The sequence below is a fragment of the Mauremys reevesii genome, linkage group 2, assembly GCF_016161935.1.
Source record: "Mauremys reevesii isolate NIE-2019 linkage group 2, ASM1616193v1, whole genome shotgun sequence".
NCBI classification, from domain to species: domain Eukaryota; kingdom Metazoa; phylum Chordata; order Testudines; family Geoemydidae; genus Mauremys; species Mauremys reevesii.
Genome location: NC_052624.1, coordinates 185829996 through 185852051, shown reverse-complemented (window position 1 = coordinate 185852051; position 22056 = coordinate 185829996). Strand labels below are relative to the sequence as shown.

The 22056-nt window shown below is 37.2% G+C and overlaps 1 protein-coding gene across 6 annotated transcripts in view; it reads left to right on the top strand.

Annotated features, from left to right (window-relative positions):
• ATP9B (ATPase phospholipid transporting 9B (putative)) overlaps positions 1-22056 on the top strand; it is a 301811-nt gene that overhangs the window by 40476 nt on the left and 239279 nt on the right. For 5 of the 6 annotated variants that reach the window (XM_039523932.1, XM_039523933.1, XM_039523931.1 and 2 more), the window contains exons 3-5: positions 1637-1787; positions 4736-4849; positions 13313-13421. In XM_039523932.1, the coding sequence (XP_039379866.1) occupies positions 1637-1787; positions 4736-4849; positions 13313-13421 (374 nt within the window). Of the gene's footprint in view, positions 1-1636; positions 1788-4735; positions 4850-10362; positions 10478-13312; positions 13422-22056 lie in introns of those variants that run through there. The other variant, XM_039523936.1, reaches the window with a different exon arrangement.

Below are 22056 nucleotides of genomic sequence, written 5' to 3'. Positions count from 1 at the left end.
TTATATGCATGCACACAGAGTCTGGAGTTTTTAATAATTAAAAAAAAATGGAAATTTCCAAAGAAAAAACTCAGTTAAATTACTTAGCTGTAATTTTAATTTCATTTTAAGTGTAAAACACATTACTGGGATGTTGTAATGCTCCCCACACCCAATATTTTAGACCCAGATAATTCAGAGTTAAGATTATACTTAGGGATATCTAAACAATAAATTACTGCACAGCAATTGGGTGTAAACCTACAGTGCTCCAGCGCGCCATACACTGTCTGTATAGACTCTGTTGCTGCTCACTAAAGTTCCCTACTGTAAACAAAGCACACTAGGGTACTTTCAGTTGGCGGTAGCAGGTTTCACACAGTCAAGTAGTGTGTGCCATGCTGGAGTGCTGTAGATTTGCTCCCCAGCTTGCTGTGCACTAACTCGCCATGCAGACAAGACCTTAAAAGAAATCCAGAAATGCACACAAACAACCTTGACCCCTGCTTTGTTACAAATACCATGAGGTGAAAAAATGTTTTAAAAATTAGGTTAATCTAATCTGGGAAAGCAAACACTAAAATGTCTTGATTGTAATCATCTGGTTATTGCATACCATCATTCCAAGGCAGAGTTAAGGTTGTTTAGCTGCCTTACTGTGCATGCCTACTTTAACAGGTTAGGATTTTTTTTAAATGTAACTATAAAACTGAATTTCCCTACTACAACGTACCTGTAATGTGTTTTACCCTTGAGAGTACATATCAGTAACTGAATTCCATTTTAATGCAGTTTTTTTGTGTGAGAATATGTTATTGTATTCCAGGTTAGAAGTTGGCTAGTATGGAACATAGCCAGCAATTGGCAGGGAGAGAGCTGAGCCTGAATGAAGGAAAGACACAACTGCATTAATTAAGTGAAGGGATTTTTAGGGTATTAGGTTTGAGACAGCTGTGGTGAAGTAATTACTCCAGCACACTAAAAAATTACTGTCCTCTGAAGAGTTGAGGGTGGCTGCCATTAGAAGAAGAGGAAAATGCCATCTGGAAAAGCCCTGTTTTTTATGGTTATACTTCGGATGCACAAAGCTACCATTTTTGCTTAATTCAGTCTGGTTTCTAAATGAAACAAAAAGCCTGGGTTCATCAATCAGTTGGACTTCTAAAGCTGCTAGCAGTGAGCCCTACTTGTTCATGGCTTGGCTCATATGATCTGTCACATTTAGACTTAAAAAAAAAAATTAAGAAATATGTGTAGCAGCATGAATGAGTAAAAATCTCAGCAGAGACAGTAACTAAGCTGTATTTCAATTACAGCAAAAAGATCAGTTTTTAAAAATCAAAATCTAGCGTTCATTTCTCTGAGGGAAAGTGAGTAACAGAATAAACAGATTTATCTTGAAAAGCCTGCTGTTAAGAAGGTGATAGCAGCAACACATAATTTTTAAAGATAAGGCTAAGTATTAGAAATACTCTACACCTGCACTAGATATTGAAACCATCAACACTTTCTTTATGATATAGACATAAGCCAAAATTTCAAACCTGAGGGCCTAAATATATTCTCCTAACTTCAGATTTCCAGGTTCGAAAATATTGGCATAATATATAGAATAGCTTTTTAAAAAATTAAACCAAATATTTCTTATTCTTTACAGTTGCTGTGACTGGCTCATAAACATTTGCCGAAGAAAGAAAGAGCTAAAAGCTCGTACAGTATGGCTTGGATGTCCTGAAAAATGTGAAGAAAAATATCCAAGAAATGCTATAAAAAATCAAAAATACAATTTCTTTACATTTATACCTGGGGTAAGGCTACTAATAATTGCTTGAAAGTGGGCTTAGTTTATGCCTCTTATGGTATCTTAAAAAAAGTCTGAAAAAATAGATATTCTTACCTACTTCATACTTTCTGTATTTAATTTCTCATTCTCTTTATTAGTGATGACCCTTACATGAGTGTAAAACTTTGTTTCTAATCTCACTGTATTTTCAAAGTGGCACAGATTATAGAAGTGCAATTTGCATGTAATTCAATGAGTCATGTAGCTAGAATTCCATGCAGCTCTCTAAAATTCAGGGATAAATGTTCTTTTCCCTTTCTTTATACCTCACTAGAAGTTATAATCCTCTCTGTGTTACCACAGCTGATTGTGTGGAAATGATTATTTTGTCACAGAGGGTTGACTTTAAATGAGGAATAAATAGCTGAAGGTTCATGCTCTGATGCAGAAGTCTTTAACAGCAGTGAGTGCGTATAATAAAAATATAATAAATATAAATAGTGAAAATTTTTCCATTTAAATAACAGGACTTGGTTGCTCTTAAATTATTTTAAGGACATTGTTAACAAGACCTACTTTAAAATTAACGTGCTGTCTTTTCAGATCTGTTTTTACATATTATGGTTTTAAAGTACAGAATTATTTTATACATTGAATTAAGTACTTTTTGTTATTGCAGACTGGAATGTTTGCCATTTTATTTAAAAACAAAGGTCACAGTGTAGCTTTCTTATTGTTTTTTTTTGTTATTTAACAGAGTCGATTTCAGTGAATTCTTTGCTTTCAGTGTTCATTCTTTCATAAATTACAAATTGACGTTACAAATGTTTTGAATATCTGTTTCATTGTTTTTTGGATTTTTAAAAATTTATCAGTTTTGCTGAAAATACAACTTTTGAGAAGAAATGTTTCAGTGACTAAAGGATGTTAAGCTTTTACTAATACACTTTTCATTTGTATGGAGTCCTTTTTTTGTATTAACAAACTGTCTTGTAGGTTTCAATACAGAAATGTTTTGTCCTTTTGAATTTAAGTAATCATACCTGTTTTATATTGAGCCTATACCTCTAACCATAGTCATCCAGTAGCTGGCAAATGCTTGATATCCAATATGTCTCTTTATTAAAACTCAAAAAAGTAATGGCTCCATAATTAAGACCCATCTTTTATCAGGGTAATAAAATGTCAATTGTCTAATGCAGATAAATATTCTCATCTTTATTGAATCAATCCAATGTTTTCTTCCTTGGTTTAAATTATTAAATACTCAGATTGGTTACACAGTGTATACTTTCATAAGGGTCACAAAGTTCATTAAGTATATGGTAAGCTATTGATTGTTGTGGTTAAAAATATATATGTATATTACTAAAACTGTCACAAGGCACGTTCCTGATGCCTGTAAAGGTGAGCCATATTTTGCAGTTACCTGTTGAGGGAGATAGCACAGTTCAGATTCTTTTCCTAAGAAGATATGGTACTTTGAAATGTTTTATAATTGCACAGTAGGAATCCTATTTTGATTTTTTTTTTTAAAGAAGAGTAGCAGTTTTTTAACTGTTAATTTATGCTAATGGGTACTTTAAATAAACCACTGGTGAGAAGAAAAAAGGCTAATCACCCTGCCGAGATTAATTTGTGAAATAATTCAAACATTTTAGATATCAGAGGAAAATGTTTTATCGTGAACATAAACACAATATCACTCCAGCATAGTTATTTATTATTTTAACAATTACAGCACTGTACAGTACTGTAAATAATTTATGTAACTTTTCTCTGTAAACATTAATAGTATTAATAAGTTAATAATAAATGTACTTATTGAGTGACTTCTGTTGAATCTTCCATAATGTTGTAGTGCGTCTGGCACTTAGTTGTAATTGTACTATTTGCAATCCCACCATTGGCAAATATGGGTATGGTTTATTAGTTTCATACCAAAAGTAAATATATTTGGAATTATTTACCAAGCAAGATATTATCAGTGTTTTACTTTGACTTAGCAAAGCAAAAAACAAAATAAAACAAAACCACTCAAAATATTGCTCATGAGAACCTGTGTTGTATCTTGTATATTGTAATAAATATGGACCTAAATATTAAAGCTTCTAAATTTTACGTTATGGTCATCTTGTTACATTTACACAAGGCCAAAAAGTGTCTCATAAAATTTTCATGTCCTCATGACTTCCCTGGACAGTCTTGTTCTCATGTAATTTCTTTCTTCTGCCTATGATGATCTTTGCTTGGAGAGGGAACCTGAAAAGAGGGAACAAAGGTAGCTGAACACCATGTTCATGCTCACTAGTTCAGTTCCCACTATAAATCAGCAACTTCAGGTCTATTGTAGCTAATAACTATTCCCAGAGGCTTTTCTGCCTACTGTGGCTTTTTGGAGCACAGTAGTGTTTCAGCCAAGATGCTGACATACTCCCTGTGTTGGGACCATGGAGTTACTGACATGCAAAATTAGATCACCCAAACAACCTTAATTTTGCTTTGTATTGATACCATGAGGAAAAAGAAACTGTCTTTAAAAATCAGTTTAATTCAAATTTGGACCACAAACACTAAAATGCCTTAATCATAATTGGTTTTTGAAAGTTGTTGCTGTAGGGCAGATTGCAGATAGTTTGAGTTAATTCCAGGGCAAACCATTTTACTATAATTTAATCCAGATTAGATAGATGGAGATATACTAGAGATTATTGAAAATAATACATCTTGAAAATTCAGTGATCGTTATGCCTGATTGCTGCTGTTTATGGGTTGTGGGGGAAAGTATTTAAGTAATTTTAAATGATTTTCTCTGTACATAATGGTTCCTATAAAAAGCGATAATGAACTAATTTTATTAAACACACAGTATAATGAAGTTATACTTATGGAAAAAGTAAAAATGTTTCATGTACATTCATGAAATACAATTTTAAGTAATTTTTTCTGTTTTTCTTTTGTTTTTCATTTTAGGTTTTATATGAACAGTTCAAGTTTTTCTTGAATCTCTATTTTCTCGTCGTGTCCTGCTCACAGTTTGTACCAGCATTGAAAATAGGCTACCTGTACACCTACTGGGCTCCTCTGGTAAACAAAAAAGCTGATATGAGATAGGTTTTAGTATTAGTCTGCTTTTGATTTTAGAATTGTATTTATAAAATTTAAAAATTATTTTAGATGCTTATGTTCTAATATTGGAGGGAGGCAGTGGCGGCAGGGTGCTCAATTGTTTGTTTAAACTATATTATGGGCACATGTTCCCAAAAGTATTTCTTGCTCCCCAGGAGCTCTGCAGCTCCTGTGTGAACTACTTCCTTATCTAAATTGTTAGTACTCCCTGTCTAGCTGGTGGTAGCTACTGAAATATGAAACAAAAACATCAGTTTTAGTACAGAACATTTGGTACATTAATTTTGTTTTTGACATTTTTATCAAACACTGACTGCAAAACTGATATGTATAGTATTTTCCGATGTTCTGTAGGTTTCATCTGTATGAGAGGGCACAGTCAGAAGTTTAAATTCTTCCATCCCTTCAATGTCAGAATCTTCATCATTTTCTGTCTCCACAGCAAATGGAGGCAGATAAGATCTTTGGCTCTTTGACTCAGGACTGCCCCTCAAGAAGAACTATCCAGAATTCTCTTCCTCCAAACTATACAGATGGCAGAATCAAGGTCTCCTTTTGTAGCAGGACACTTCACAAGATTTAAAAAAATAACTACATTTCTCTCTGTTTCTTCATTGGCTTCAAGGTTATTCTCCTTGTAACTGTTACAATCCACCCTCTCCACTTCCCCCAAAAAGGGGTTTCCAAGGAGGATTTAGTGGGTGGCTCCTCCCTCAGGACCTCCAGATATAACTCCCGGATCATGTACGCATACTCACTTTAGCTCAGAGAGAGCTAGAGCAAGTATGAATAGCAGTGTACCCATGATAGCATCAGCAGGAACAGCTGTTTTGAGTACGTACCCGCAGGATTGATGTGTGTTTGTACTCAGCACAGCAAAGCTGTGCTGCCATTGCCTGTGCTACCATGGTTACGTTACTTTTTATACTTGCAGTAGCTCTTATCAAGCTATTGCAAGTATGTATATGCGAACTGAGAATCACGCCCCTGAATTGTAGTGTAGGTGTAGCCTAAGGCAAGCAGCAAGGGAAGACTGAATGCAAGAAATGTCCTCATTGTTAATCCCCTCGTTAGGCTCCTGGGGGCAAAGACGAAGCTTCCAGTTGGGGGTGTAGGCAAGGTCTGTGTTGAGGCAGTTGAGAAGGCTGCAAGGGAACTCTACTTGCAGTTTGTGTATTAGCAAAGCTCATACCAAGATGGTTGAACGGGCTTCAGGAAAGCTCCATTCTGAGACTAGACTCCATTCATCCAGAACCAAGTAACAGTGGGCAGGAGGTTCAAATGATTCAAATTCCATTCCCTGGAGGATGAGTATGCCTTCTCTCCCCTTCTAGCCTCCATGGGTCCCACAGGAGATTTAAAAAATGGCTGCTCTTTTCCTTTGGGAAACTTGTAGGGAACATGCCTTTCATCTCTCACTTTTAAGTCTCTGTTGTAACTCTCCCCCGTGTTCCCTCAGGGATTTGGCCTAAGGACCAATAAAGGAGAAGGCCACTCAGCAAGCTTTTAAAGGGGCAGCACAAAATTTCAGTTCTCCTGTAAATTAGCTTATTCCATTAACTTCAAAACTCCCTTTGATGTCTTAAAAACCAGTCAGTTTTCAAATATTCTCTGAATCTGAGGGGAAATCTCTGAAGTCAGGCCTTGGATTAAGATAAAGCAGTCACTCATCTAGACTTCTCAGAATTAAGGATGCATAGGGCAGGAGATCTGTCTTTGCAGGCTTCTGTGTTTTTGGAGGAAAACACACAAATTTTTGTTAACTTGAGAAAGTCCTGTAATGCCTCTTCATCCAATATAAGGACGTGGTTAAGGAGGGATATTTATTCTCTATTAAGGCAAAATGTCCTAACATGCAAATTCGTAAATTTCACATGCACTAAAAGACTTCATTGCTCTTCTGTAAGCAGAGCCTGCTATAGCCTTGTTAGTCAAGGGGACACCGCTGTACCATATGAAGTAGTACTCCTTGGGAGTACTCCTTTTTTAGGAACTGACCAGAGGAGAATAGGATCATCATTCAGACAAAACTTGGATATATGAACTTCAACCCTGGCAATATTGGCCATGACCACAGATTATGGTGGACTAATCTCTACTAGAAGGCCATTATAACAACCCCATGCCTCGTATGTATATTTTCCTAGTAGCTCCCACTGGGACCAATGCTTAAACTGACTAAGATTTACTCTACATTGTAGAGTTTATAACATAGTGGCCCATGAAGTAGCTCTTCATATGGAAATATGTTTTGCAGTCATCATTTGATGTCAACCTTATAAAACATCTGTTGATAGGCTCTTAGGGGAGTAAAGATACAAAGCAGTCATTGAGGCCAGGATGTGATGAGAAGAAGGGAAAATAAAGGCCTTCCATTCAGTGAGAGACTCCAGAGTATGTTACTTCATTAGGCATTTCCTTTGAAATTGATGTTCATCCAGTGTTGAGAAGATACATTAGAAAGAGACCACTGCAGTCATTTCTGAGAGTTGGAAGACTCCATGGGAAACTGTCAAACGTGATCAGTTCTTATTAGCTTTGGTTTTCCCTAATTCTGAGGATCCTACTTCTCTAAGAGGGGAAGCTTCAGAATGGCCTCCATGCGGAAGGCTAACATCTTAGGAAAATCAGTCTTTGAGCTATTCAGAAAAGTAGATTCAATAGAACTGTGTCTCACTTGTCCCTGGGACACAAAGTTCAAATAAAATAAAAGCAAACCAACATCATCAACAACAAATCTTTTTATAGTATCAGAATATGAAAATTGTAATAGTTCATCTCTGACACATTGTAATAATGGAGCCAGTTTCTTACAGAATGGACATTTTCAAAAGTGCACCAGTGCCTCAGTGCTATCAAATGGAAGCAGTGACATGCTGGCTGTCCTAAATGAATTTCAGAAGTAAATACTGAAATCAAGTGTAACAGCATTTATCCTCCCATGTTTTCGTATTCTGAGTAGATCTCCAGGGGATTATATTCATTCTAATTACAAGAGAATCTTTAGCTCTGCTACAATGAAAAACATTTCCAATACATTTTAGACTCAAGTTTCCACACAGGTATTCACAAATACCCTAGTCACCTCTTCCTTGAAGAGAAAGAGATACACATTTATTCTTATCTGGGTGACTTCCTCAGGATTCCTTCACAGGTCACTGTTATGTTAGACTTAGCATCTGGTGCTCTGTCTGCAGGAATAAGGCTTTAAGTGAACAAGGGGAAGAAGCATTTTCAACGTTTTAAACTCAGTATCAGAGCTGTCTAGTCACTGTTCAAGACCATATTTATTTCAGAAGACAGACAGGAGAAGATTCTGATTTGTTACATGTTGGTACATCTCTCCTAAACTAAAATCCCTGATTCAGCTCCTGAGCTTGCTGGTCTCATACATGGATACCTGCATAGTTACTGCTTCACTTCCAGCCTGCAATTGCTGCAGATAAGTATAAAAATATCTTGGGCTGGAGCTAATATTAGCATCTCTTGTTAAATTCATCCTTAAGACTATTCAACATCTACATAGCTAGTCATCTGTGTAGATTACCAGACTCCAGGAAAGGGAAGCACATCTGTACTCGTACGTGACACAGTGGGTGTGATATAAGAAATACATGAGGAGAGTATACACTGTCTAGAGCTGTCGTACTTCTCTGTTTCCAGCAGATGATGCTTCAGAAACCACTCCATAATAAGCTGATATGAAGACTTTAGGATTGCTCAGGGAAGCAATCTTGATCATGTCCTGAGCAGAAGCTTGTATTCTATCCCTCAGGATTTTACATGTTAAAGGAGAAGAAAATTCAGGGTCAATTGGTTCAGCACGATACACTTAGAACCAAGAGAATGGAAGCTGGACTAGTTATCTTTCCAAGTATCTTAAGTCAGGTTGAAAGCCCACTGGTTAATCTTATGGCCAAATCGGGCTAGAAAACCAAAAGGTACTATGTGAAGAAGGGACATCTAAAAGTAGACCCCATATCTTCAGTGACACTAACATTTCCTTTATGCCTCTCTCTCCATCAAAACCATTGAGGGTAAAGGTGGCAAAAAGACTGCAAAAGGACAGGCCTTTTCAATGACCCTCAGGTTCAGACGCAATTCTGGATTAAATGAACCTTTGCCGAGATCCAGAGTCAAAAGACTATACAACGCAGAGGCCTACTCTACACTAAAATCCAGTGCTGCTTAAACTATCAGGTTAGATGCTGGGAGGAATAAACTATAGTCACTGATATTCTAAGAACATGAAATATCCTCTAATAGTTCAGAGGAAACTTGCAAATGACGCTTATTAATTGCTTTGATGAGGTCCAGATATTGGTGTTACAAGATATACAGCAGGGCAAAATCAGCTAAACAAAATTCCAGGGTTTTTATAAGTTGGTCTGGCCTTGGTCTTTGGCAAGACAAGGCTGCAATTGCAAATATTGCACTGTAAGAAAATAAGGAGAAACTCTGATCACCATCACATACGGTTTCTCAGGACCACCTCTCTAATTAATCCTCCAGTAATTTGCCAGTTCCTGACATGATCTTGAAATGTGTGCTGCAGGTGGTCATAAAACCATGTTTCTAACCCTTATATAGTCAGTATTACTCCACCTCTTTTCACTGAAACTATTTTGCTTATTTACCACCACCTCAGTCAGGGATGTTTTTGGAGCTTGACATGGTCTCTATGGAACCTCAGTTATACATATTCTACGAAGGCATGTTAATTCTTCAAACTGACCAGGCCTTCAAGGTCACTATAATCTTCAACATATTATAGGAAGAAGTATTGTCCTCTGTCTGAATCCAAACATCATAAGTACTTGGAAGGGCATAAGTTGGATGTGAGCAGGGTCACCAAGGAATTAAAAGCAGAAGCATTTGAATCCTCAAAGCACATTACTACTCATCTGTTCTGTTTGTACAGTGCCTAGAACGATGGGGTCCTGGTGCATGACTGAGGCTCCTGGTACTATAGTAACAAAATAATAAATTGTGTGATCACTCGCATCTTACCGTGAGATCTATAAGGCCACCATGTAGTGGTCTATTTGCACTTCTCAATTGTCTTCTCATCTGCAGATGTAGAGTTGGTAAATGGGAGTGCCTCCTTAAGTTCCTTTCCAACTTCTGCACTCAATTGAATCTTCCCTCCCTAAGGATGATTAACTGCTTTCTACATGAAGGCAGTCTGCTGTGGAGGGGCCAGAGAAAATTTCTTATCTGTGAATTTTCTTTTTAGGACTCTCCATGTCAGACAATCTGATCCTTCCTTGAGGATTACAGTATGTTCAGAATTTTGTGTGGCTACTGCTCACTTGTTAAGTACTTGGAAAAGGGGAGAATATATTCCTCTAGGAAACCCTTACATTTCTTATCAGTTTTCCTGCAAGTGGTTTGCATTGATTTGCCCCTCTTAATAATTACACAGTAAATATTTTTGAGCTTTGGAATCTTTTGTCTGGAGGGTTCTTCCTGAGTGGCGGATATAAGTCTGGGCTTGAAGATACAGTATGCCTCCAAGTTGGTATGGAATGGGGAATACCCCGCTGTGAAGACTGTCAGACACAGTTAGACAAACATACTTGACTGGTAAGACACAGAATTTTTCTATATCAGGTCTTCTGGATAGTGTTGGTTTTTGTTTTTAATTAAGGAAAGGCCCACTTGCAGTAAACTTTACAGCTAAAGAGAGACTATTACTATTGTTTTGAAAATAGGTAACCTTTAATGCTTAGAAGGCTAAAATATTTTCTATAGCTATTTTTCCCTTTTAATATCCAGATAGATGATATAGAAAAAAATGACCTAACAGATCGCCATGGTCACTTAAAGATGTACACACTTGACAAACCAAAACCAAAATTATAGTATGGTGTACTATATATACCGGCTTCTGTTTGCTCTTGCAACTTCCATTGATGTTCCTCACCAATCGCACTGGTTGGACATAAACAGACGCTACATGTAAAGTGTGGGCTGTATATAATCTTAGTTATACATATAAACTTTTCTTTAGCAGATTTTCCCCATTTTCGTTTTACAGAATGACTACTTGTCATGATATCCTTAAGAGGTTTAATAAGAATTGTCATAACACAATATGTAGAGTTCCAGAAAAATTCAAATTCTAGCTCAAATGTCTGTCTTTCATGTCTATACAAAATGTCCTTAACAGGCAGGAAAGGTTAAAATTTTCTCGCTATCTTTTTATCTTGGTGTTTAATGCCCTTGGTGAGATAAAACAAGTACATTTGAAAGTATCAAGAGCAAATTCTCTGTTACAGGTACACAATGTTTTATTTTGATTATGTAAAATGATCTCTCATGCAACATTGCTTCCAAAAAGAAAAAGTAATACATTAATATGATGAGGTAGGGCAACAGTCTGTAACATCAAAATAGTAGTGGCACCCTCTTACCCCCAATTCCTTGGACTTAGGGCATTAATTGAAAGTGAAATCTGTATGGAAAGAATTCTACATAGATGGCTTGATAGCAATGTAGCCTGTCAACTACATAAAAGACTCTGGAACATTTTTAGAGTATGATTGATCAATCTTAATAAGGTGTGTACCTTTCTAAAGGAGTGTGTGTGTTGGGGGAGGGGGGGGGATTCCTGAGGAAAAAGGTTGAAATTCAGTTTTTTGGTGTTTTGTCTTTGGGTGGTTTTTTGTAACATAGGTCATATAACTAATTAAGGGTGCTAATTGGCAAGTCAGGTTTAAATAACATTAAAAATAAGGTTTTGGTAGTATAACAGTTAGGGATTTGAGCTAAGTGCCAAGTATTAAATATAAATACATCTCATGATTCATCCCCTAGACTGTTCTGCCTTTTGTTACTTAGCTTCCCCTCTTTTGTGTTTCCAGAGATTATACTGGCTACTTATAGGAGCTTGGTTGGCACTACCCCTTCATAGCTGTGAATTTAATTGGGGTACTCCCCAGAATTGAAGGCTCTGCGGTCAGGAGTTTCACAAAACCCAAAGTGGGTATTCAATCACAAAAGCTCATGCTCCAATACGTCTGTTAGTCTATAAGGTGCCACAGGACTCTGTCGCTTTTTATAAAACCTAAAGAGTCAGCCCTGTTTCAGTGTTTGGAAGACTGTGAATAGCCAGTATTAATCTGGAAAAATTAGTGGCAAACTTTCCAATGTAGCCATCTGTTTACTTCAGTTCACCTTTTTTGTAAGAAAAAGGACAACAAACTTTTTTTTTTTTAAAGAAGCAAGGTGAGATTATCCCCATTACTACTATAGGTATGCTTGGCAGAATTTGATTTTTAATTTTTTAAATAATTTTGATGGATAATATCAATGTTTATTTTAAGCATGTTTAATTTTTTTGTCTATTTAAATTTTCAGTTGCAGGAAATTATGGGGGGGCATAAAATAATTTAATGACTGTAGACATCAAGATTCAAAAAGTTAAAAGCTTTCAGAATTGTTGAAACAAATTTTCAGTATCGCATGTCAAAATATACAAATATCCTTAAATGAAATGCTAATAAGTTTTCAGGCAAATTTGCAAAAAATGCTGTTTATCTATACTTCAGTTACTATTGATGGAAGTATTTGTTTTTGTGTGTGTTTTATATGGTGAAGTCAACATTTACAGCTCTTTACTGATTTAAAAATCCTTGCAACCTGAACTATAGGTCCCCAAAAATCACTGTGTGAGGAATGCTTCTTGGACTGTAAAAGTTGTCTTAGATATATATAATATAAATAAATGCAGTGGCTTATTTGAAAGATGTTAATTTCTTCTAAAATACAAGTTACATCTAAAATGTCCCCCTCTAGTGCATATATATAGTTTTATATCATTTGTAACTTGCTGGAATATGCCAAGAAATGAAAATTGTTCAATAAATTTGGAGATGTACCGTACTTCACACAATGCACAGTCAACCTGTGGAACTCCTTGCCAGATGATGTTGTGAAGGCCAAGACTATAACAGGGATCAAAAAGAACTAGATAAATTCATGGAGGATAGGTCCATCAATGGCTATTAGCCAGGATGGGCAAGGACGGTATTCCCAGCTTCTGGCAAACAGAGGTTGGGAACGAGCGACAGGGAATGGATCACTTGACGATTACCTGTTCTGCTCATTCCCTCTGGGGCACTGGCATTGGCCACTGTTTGAAGACAGGATACTAGTCTAGATAGACCTTTGGTCTGACCCAGCATGGCTGTTCCTATGTTTGTATAATGTTTTAACTTTATCTCAAGTTTTAATAAGTTGTGTTTCTACAATAAAGATGAACTAGATAGACAGAAAAGGTTTAATAAACCCTGGACTGTCAAAAATGATGAAATACTCCATATATACATTTTTCTTCTACTGTCATGTTCCTTTTTATGTATTTTTAAAAAAATATTTTCCATTTTGGGAAATGTTATATCATTATATTTTGAACAGGGATTTGTTTTGGCTGTCACAATGGTGCGTGAGGCAGTTGATGAATTTCGACGCTATCAGCGAGACAAGGAAATGAACTCTCAGTTATATAGCAAGCTTACAGTACGAGGTTGGTTAAAAACATTTTTTTATTAGTCATAACTATTTTATAATCCACATCTGTAGTTTTGAACTTAGGCTAAAACAGTTTTTAAAATAACAGAATTGATAATAGGTTTTTTAAATGTTATCCTGGTAGGAATGAATTCCATATAATCGAACAAGAGATGTGCTTAAGGGAAACAAAGTATTCATTTCTGCTAGCTGAATAAAGCATGTAAAACTGTAAGTTGCTATTAACAAAAGCCTTCAGATTTCTGGAACAGCTACATGTGCTATATCTATACATTTTCAGTTGTTGCATGAGGGAAAATAATTTTTTAAAATACGCTAACACTTTAAAGTGCAGTTCTTCTCTGAAATAGATAAAGTAAAGAGCAACTAGTCACTACCACTGTCTGGCATGCATCCAAGGTTGAAAGGAATTTAAGAATGAAGTGGCTAAGCTGCTAACAAAAAAGCAGTTTTGCTAATTAAAATTTACTGTCTTCCAGCCTTGCTTCCAGGTAGAGTACAAATGTTTTACCTATGTTTTTAAAAAAGCACTAGAGATGATTCAGAGAATTAGGTCGTAGAGGATCAGTAATGAGTATACTGGCTGAAAGATCTAAAAATAGAAATATAAAACTGCTATATGATCACGATCGCATGATGGGGTAAATCAGCAGTTTCTGAAAAGGAAAATCATGTCTTTCTAATCTACTAGAAACCTTTAAAACATATAAGTAAAATATGGATAAAGGAGGGCAAGGTGGCATAACTTTTTTGGGCTTTCTGAAAGCCTTGGACAGAGTCCCTTACAAAGGCAGGTAAAGAAATGAAGTAGTCGTGAGGGGAAATACAAAATACTATTGGCAACCAAGAACTTGTTTAGTAACAGCTAAGTTTTTTTTTTTTTTAATAGGATGCATCCCATCCAACCAAAACCTTAAAAGCACAGAAATAAGAAGTTAAGGGGAAACTTAAGCGTTCCTTTCCATGTTGCCTACAGTGCTTCTGGTAAAACACTGAAGGGCTCCACAAGGCTCTTGCTTTCGCAGGTACCCAAAAATGATACATACCTCAGATTCACCATGTGTTTTGTTCTGGGACAGGTCACAGTCCAGGCTCCCTGATGTATGCTGCCCCTCTCTTGCAAGGGGGGAAGCTGCTCTATGCCTATCCTCTGTGACAGGTTCTCTGGGTACCCAGGACTGAGAGTCACCTTATTACCCACCCCCCACCAGCAGCGTGATGGAGACTTGCTTTTGGTTAATTGGGTGTCTGTTCCCTTATAACTCCAGCCTGTTAGCCACCCAAGTACTCTCTCTGGACTATGACAGTCCTTACTTTGCCATGCAGATTAACAGTCAGTGTACCCCAGCCCCCGAGTCCCTTTGAGGAGCTCCCCTGTAGTGTCCAGCCATTTCTTCACTGGCACTCTCAGAAATACCAGGTCTGCTGTACCCAAGGGAACAGTATACATTCCAGCTTGTCTGATTCAACTCAGAATCAGCTCTTTGCTTAATACCAGAGCACTGAGATATATTTATGGTGAAAACAAGTTTATCATTAAAAATTCAAGAGGTAGTGAGTAAGGATAATGGAGAAAAAAGTTAACATATAAAACAAAATCATAACATGCTTTTTAGAGATTAAACTTTATTAGGTTAACCTTCCATTTAGTGAAGTTTATCTCACCAGAAACCTTCTGCAGCATCTTCAACCACAGCTGGTTGTGATCCCATTTTCATGAATGTTAATACACTGCCTGTTTAATTCCTAGATGCAGAATGTCATCTTTGTTCCCTAAATATATTCCAGCAAAGTGTTTGAATTGTTTCTCAAAATAAAGTTCTCGTCCCCTGCTGTGTCTCCCTACCTGTTAGTTCCTTTTTTAAATTCTTGCAATGTTTCATCTGCATTTAGCTTAGAAGGGTGATGGGAGACCCACTGTGAATGAGACAATACTTAATTTACATTTTGACAGACAAAGGTACATAAACATCCCTTGTCTGACAGAAAACCTGTTTCACCACCTCTACTGTGATACAGAATCCAAGACCATACTTTCAGCATACACAGTATCATTTCACAATGATATGAATAGCCAGTGTGACCCTGGCTTTAATTTAAGACCTTAGGTGATATTCTTTAGTAAACCAGAACATACAAGTATTAGGATATAGACTCATAAACTTTAAGACCAGAAGGGGGCTTTGTGATTATCTATTCCAGTGATACTCAATTAGCTCTATCACAGGCTGATTTGAGAATTTTATGATGAGAGACAAGCCATTTGCTGACAAAATAAAAAAATAAAATTAAAGATACACAACTTCAGCTGCCAATAAAGACTTTGCAACAGAAAAGATAGAGACACTAGTACTTAAAGAAGTTTATAAATCAGTATTATTGCCACAAACACAGGTAATCTCTAATGGGAGGTGTGACATTGACGATCTCTGGCAAGCTTTGTGAAGAGTGGTTTTTAGGAGGTCAGGACAAGCCACATGAACTGGTGAAGATGCTCATCTGTCAGGTGATTGCTATGTTGGTTTTTTATAATGTTCATTGTAGAAAATCCAGATTCGCAGAGGTACGTTGATGTGAACATTGTTACAAGATAGATGGCTAGAATCTGGCTATTCTGAAACTGGTCATTATATTGAGTCCAGAAATCACAAAGTTCTTCTTCTCTGAATTTTGCCTTCAAGATATCTGAACTGTGGAGCCTTAAAATTTCTAATTGAAAGGCACCTTCATCAATTGAATCAGAATGTTCCTTGCTTTAGAAGGGCAAGGTCTATTGGCAGAGACAACAAATGAATCACGAACAAATAGAAGCAAACTGTTTGAAATTTTAAAATTCTCAAATCACATTTTAAAATTTTCGATCAGATTGTTTAGGAATTCTTGCATCATTTTCATTGAAGTTGCATCTGTCACAACGACATGCAATGTGGAAATGTGCAACATCTTTCCTGTTAAGTCTGCCTGAAAGATTTCAAGATTCCTTTGAAAGGCACACACATTTTCAAACAGATCCCTGATATTGCTTGCATGGCCTTGGAGCTGCAAGTTGAGTGAATTCAAGTGACCATTAAAGCACAGAAAAGCTACCTGCGACACAGAGGGGACATAGTTCGTAAATTCCGGGAACTCGTAGGCCTTGTTGGTCTTGTGGTTTGAAAGAAATTTGATCTTTTTTTTTTAACTGCATAAAACCTCTGCAGCAAGTGCCTTCTACTTAACCAGCAAATGTCGCTGTGCTGCAACAGGTCACTGTATTTGGCTGAAATGTCTTGTAAAAGAGCTTTAGAAAGACAGTGTTGCAAACTAGAAGTTGAGCATATGTAATTCATTAATTTCATCACAATGCACATTTGTTTTTTTTCAAGCCCTCAGACAATTTACCACACAGGACAGTCTGGTGAATGATCCAGTGCAGTGTATTTTAATGAAGGGTATATCGCTGCCAAATGTGAAGCAAAGCCCTGCTCTTTCCCTGTCATGGAGGGACCTCAGTCTGTAACAAGCAAGTTTACTTTCTGCAGATCAAAACCATTTAAAAAAAAAAGACTTTCACCTTTTCAAAAAAGATCTCTCCTGTAGTGTATGTTTCTAGTGGTATTTAAACACTAAAATTCTTCCTTGACAATTTCACCATCATAAAATCTAATAAACAGTGAAAGCTGGGCAGTGTCACTTAAATCACTTGATTTGTCCACTGCAAGAGATAGTCATTTGTCATATTTTAAATCGGAAAGCAGTGCTGACAGTTACCTCCAATCATATCACTACTATGGAATCAGACAAGGGAACTTACTTCAAACGGTTCACAATGTCATATTTGTTTTTATCTCTGATGAAAAGCTCCTCCAGCATTTCCAAGGTGCACTCCTTCAGAAGCTCAGCATCCAGGAAAGGCCTTTTTTTTTAGCCAGTATCAGCATTATCCGAAGAAAAGCAGCTATTGCTTTTCCTGTATAGTCACTGATGTTCTGAGAATGACATTTTAAGTGTGATACAAAAACTTCAGATTTTTAATTTCATCACGTTTTTCAGCATTGCCAGGAGGATGGGCTGCGTTAAAGTTACTGTGCTTGGATTCAGAGTGGCGCCTCATGTTGACGACTTTATAGATGGGTGCAGTAGTTTGGCATATTAAATACAAAGGTTTTGCATTTAAATGAGGTGGCATAATAAGAAAATCCACTGTCCAGTTTGGGTTAAAAGGTTCAGCTTTCGTTGTCAACTTTGCAACATTTACTCCCACTCACATTCATTTTTTACTCCATTTCCATCACTTATGAAAAAATGGGTAATGTCCTAGCTCAGTCGTAGCCAGTGCTATCACAAGAACTCAAGATCCAGTAACCAGTGCTTAATTTGTGCTGGGGCTTGCCAGGGCTGAGTCCTGTCACTTCCTAGGCATGACAGTTCATAGCCCCTGCACCTCTCAGCTCCTGGCCAGCAGCCACTGCTCTCTGGCTGCCCAGCTCTAAAGGCAGCACTGCTGCCAGCAGCAGTGCAGAAGGAAGGGTGGCATGGTATGGTGTACTGCCACCCTTGCTACTTCTGGGTGCCTGGCCAGCAGCTGCTGCTGCTCTCTGGCCTCCCAGCCAGTGCTTAACTTATGCCAGGTCAGTGCCACAGCACCTCTTTCATTACAAATTAAGTACTGTCACTAAGTTACTTACTAAGGAAGTCCTAGGCAAATGATAGGCAGCACATCGCTGTTCGTGAATTTAATTATAAAAATTTTGTAAGGTGAGCTAGTGGGCCACACAGGAAGCCTTGGTGGGCCTCATTTGGCCTACCGGCAGCCTATTGAGTATTGCAGGCCACAGAACCTCACTCATCTCCTCCTATAATAGACCCATAATCCCTGACTGAATTACTGAAGTCCTCAAATCATGATTTACAGACTTCAAATTATTCCTAACTAAGGTCCCGGTGTTCCACCTCAATTATGCAGTATACTTACTGACATGCTGTCCTTAAACCCAGTTCTCATACAGATGAAGAAAGACTTCAGATCTTGATGTCAGAAGAGCACTGGCTTTTTACTTGGGTAGAACAGGATCATTTAGATCATCTCAGCTATTTATTTCAGTTCCAGACAGGATAAAAGGCCTTCTGGTCTCTATGCAAAATATTTCATTCTGGATTTCTTTTTGCATATGTCCGGGATGTGACATTGCAAAAGTACCTTCCCCAAGCAGGATGGTTTCAAACTCCACAAGAACCCAGGCAGCTTCCACAGCTTTCCTGGCAGAGGTATCTTTCAGGGATATTTGTAAATCTGCAACATGATATCTCAGCAATCCAGAGGAGTTGCAAAATTTTGACAAGTAGTTCTACAGTCATTGTTCAGGTGGACTCTGAAACCCTCTGCCAGATTGAATTGCTTGTGAGTCACTTGAAGTGTAATGGACACATGCAATTCCTCAAGCAAGAAAAAATGGTTATTAACCTGTTCTGTAACTGTTCTTTTAGATGTGTTGTCAATGCCCATTCCATGTGTCATGCTCCTTCTCCTTTATATCAGAATCTCTATCAGGTGAGAAGGAACAGAAGGGAATTGGGGGCAGCGCTGTCCTTTATGTCATTGAACAACAGTAGGAGAGTGCTAAGGGCACGTGCTGCCCCAACAGGTACTGCTAAGAGAAAAGTCTCTGTTTCTAGTGCACTGGGTGTGCACAAACCTGTAGTGGAATGGACATGTGCAATACATCTCGAAGAAAAACAGTTACAGAATAGGTTAGTGACTATTTTTCTGTTTTGTTTTTTATTTCAATTAGATATTTACAAAATAAAGATTTAAAGCTCATGTTAAAACTGAACTGTGTATCACAACCGTAACTATGGTGCAACTACTGAGCTAAGAAAATGATTAGAGGCATGGAAAAACTGCTTTGTGAAATGAGATTGAAAAGTTATGGGGAGTTTAGATTAGAAAGAAGACTATAATACAGGGGCACGTGATAAAGGTATATAAAATAAGAGAATAGATCAGGTAAATCCTTTTTACCCTCTCCAATAAAGCAGTAATAGCGGGGACATTCAATTATATTGAAAGACAACATATTTAAGACTGGCAAAAGAAAATACTTTAAAAAACCCCACAAAATCTGTGGAATTCATTGCCATAAGCAACAACTGAGGTGAAGAGCATAGCAGGATTAAAAAAGCTTATTTTTGTGGACAATGAGAAAATCAACAATTACATTAACTACTTACACCTGTAAATATAATTAGCATAGGTATAATTTAGGATTTGGCCTGTAGAATTTTTATTAGTAGCAATGATTTATGAGAATGAAGAAATTCAGTTTCATATTTTAGGTTAAATTTGCAAAGCTTATTTTGAAAATAAAATCTTTTTTTTTACTTGTGCACACCTGATCAGAAGACCCAATAAAACAAGGAAATGGATTACATTTTTACAGTTACTTTTTTGAGTAGAACTGCACTTTAAAAATATGCTCCATTTATATAGCATCATCTATACAACAATTTCAAAGAGCTCTATGAAAATGTAAACTTCAGCTCTCCCCTTTGAGGTAGGTATTATCACTCCCATTTCAAAGATGAGAACACTGAGGTAAAGAGAGGTTAAGCAGATTGCCCATGGTCACATAAGTCCATAGGAAAAGTGGGAGTTGATGAATCCTGAATCCATTCCACTGACCTAACGATCCTTCCTTCCCTGTCATTTATCTCTTTCTTAAAATCACTTTTAGCTGATCCAGTTATTTTGCAATAGTGTAGTATTGCTGTGCAATTTACCCTTGAGTTTAGAGTACATGTACCAAAAAAAAAGAGGCTACTGCAGGGTGAATTACCTATGAACACCTCTTTAAACCTGTCTCTATACAGTGTTGTCATAGTCAAACACTTTGTTTTCAGCACTTACATGGGGATATTTATGTAAAGACTTATCCCTTGGGTAGTGTGAACTGGCAAGTAAAAAGCCAAGAATGTCAACTTATGACCTGACTATAGTTATTAGGATAAGAAATGTCAACTTTACAGGATACTGGTCTCCCATTAAGACTTGCTGACGTTTTAAAGCTTTTGTTTTTAATCAGAAAATGTCTTGAATCAGAGTTCTCAGTGTCAGTGGTACTCACTGCTACATACTAGGCTGCCTGTTCCAGAAAAAAGGTATTTCAGCCTTAGCGATTAGTTATATATTTGTACTATAAAGATAAGAATCCGGAGGTGATAAAAAGCGCTATTTAAGATTGGTCTTCTCTGTCACTCCCTTTGTTTCAGGAGATTAAATATCAGTAGATTCTTGGATTTTCATAGATATGTGAGCCAAATATGCCCTTGTCTTCCATATCCTTCACATAAACTCATCTTCTCAGGTGTCTCCTGTCTACTTTCTTAGCTTGTTTTTTGAATGTCTTAAACTGGTTTCTACAATTTTGATTTTCTTGTCCTAGTCTGTTACCAAGACACTTGCTAAAGGCAATTTGTCTTCCAGATGGAAAGGGCTACAGATTCTTAATAGGTCTTCAGACTGCCATGGCTTAAGAGTGGAATGACCAGACCTGTCAGTCTCTGGCAGGGAGAGGCGCAGCCACTGAAGATCCCATTAGTTTTGTTCACCCTGTTCAGCTTAAGCGAAGCTTTCCAGATGTCTCTGCTGCAGAGCAGAAACGCACACATGTAAAAGTGATCTAGTCCTTTCAGAGCTTTGCAGCCAGGCTTCAGGTTTGTCTATGGGCTTTTTTCATACCTTTTCTTTCAGTTAGGCACTGGAACAACTATTCCTCCTTCAACACCTCTTGATGGGCAAAAATAGAGAAAGTAGAAAGGAAAAATCTGCCTTTCTTCTTCCCATATTATGGAATGTGTGGATGGAGCCCTACACTTTCTGTGATGAAACAGTAGGTCCATATTCTGAGGCTAAAAAAACTAGGTATCTCGCAAGGCCACTTTTTGCTAGACTGACGCAGGGGTGTCTTGCCTCAGAGCAGTCAGTTCAGTGGAGAAGTGCATAAAGGCAGATGAATGTTGGCAGATGAAATTCAGTGTTGATAAATACAAAGTAATGCACATTAGAAAACATAATCCCAACTATACATACAAAATGATGAGTTCTAAATTAGCTGTCACTGTTCAAGAAAGACATCTCGGAGTCACCATGGATAATTTTCTGCAAAAATCTGTTCAATGTGTAGTGGCAGTCAAAAAGGCTAACAATGTTATGAACCATTAGGAAAGGGATAGATAAGACAGAAAATATCATAATGTCATAATATATAAATCAATGGTACACTCACACCTTGAATGCTGCATGCAGTTCTTGTCACCCATCTCAAAAAATGTAGAGTTGGAAAAAGTGCAGAAAAGGGCAACAATAATAATTAGGGATATGGAATAGCTTCTATTTGGTGAGAGATTAAAAAGACTGGGACTGTTCAGTTTAGAAAAGAGAGACAACTAAGTGGGGGGTATATTTATAGAGGTCTGTACAGTCATGAATGGTGTGGGGAAAGTGAATAAGGAAGTGATATTTACCCCTTCACAAAGCAAATGAAGAAGAGGTCATTGAAATTAATAGGCAGCAGGTTTAAAATAAAAGGAAGTACCATTGGTCTGACCCATTAGTGCCATTCTTATGACCTTGTGTTCTGAGATGCCTCCTC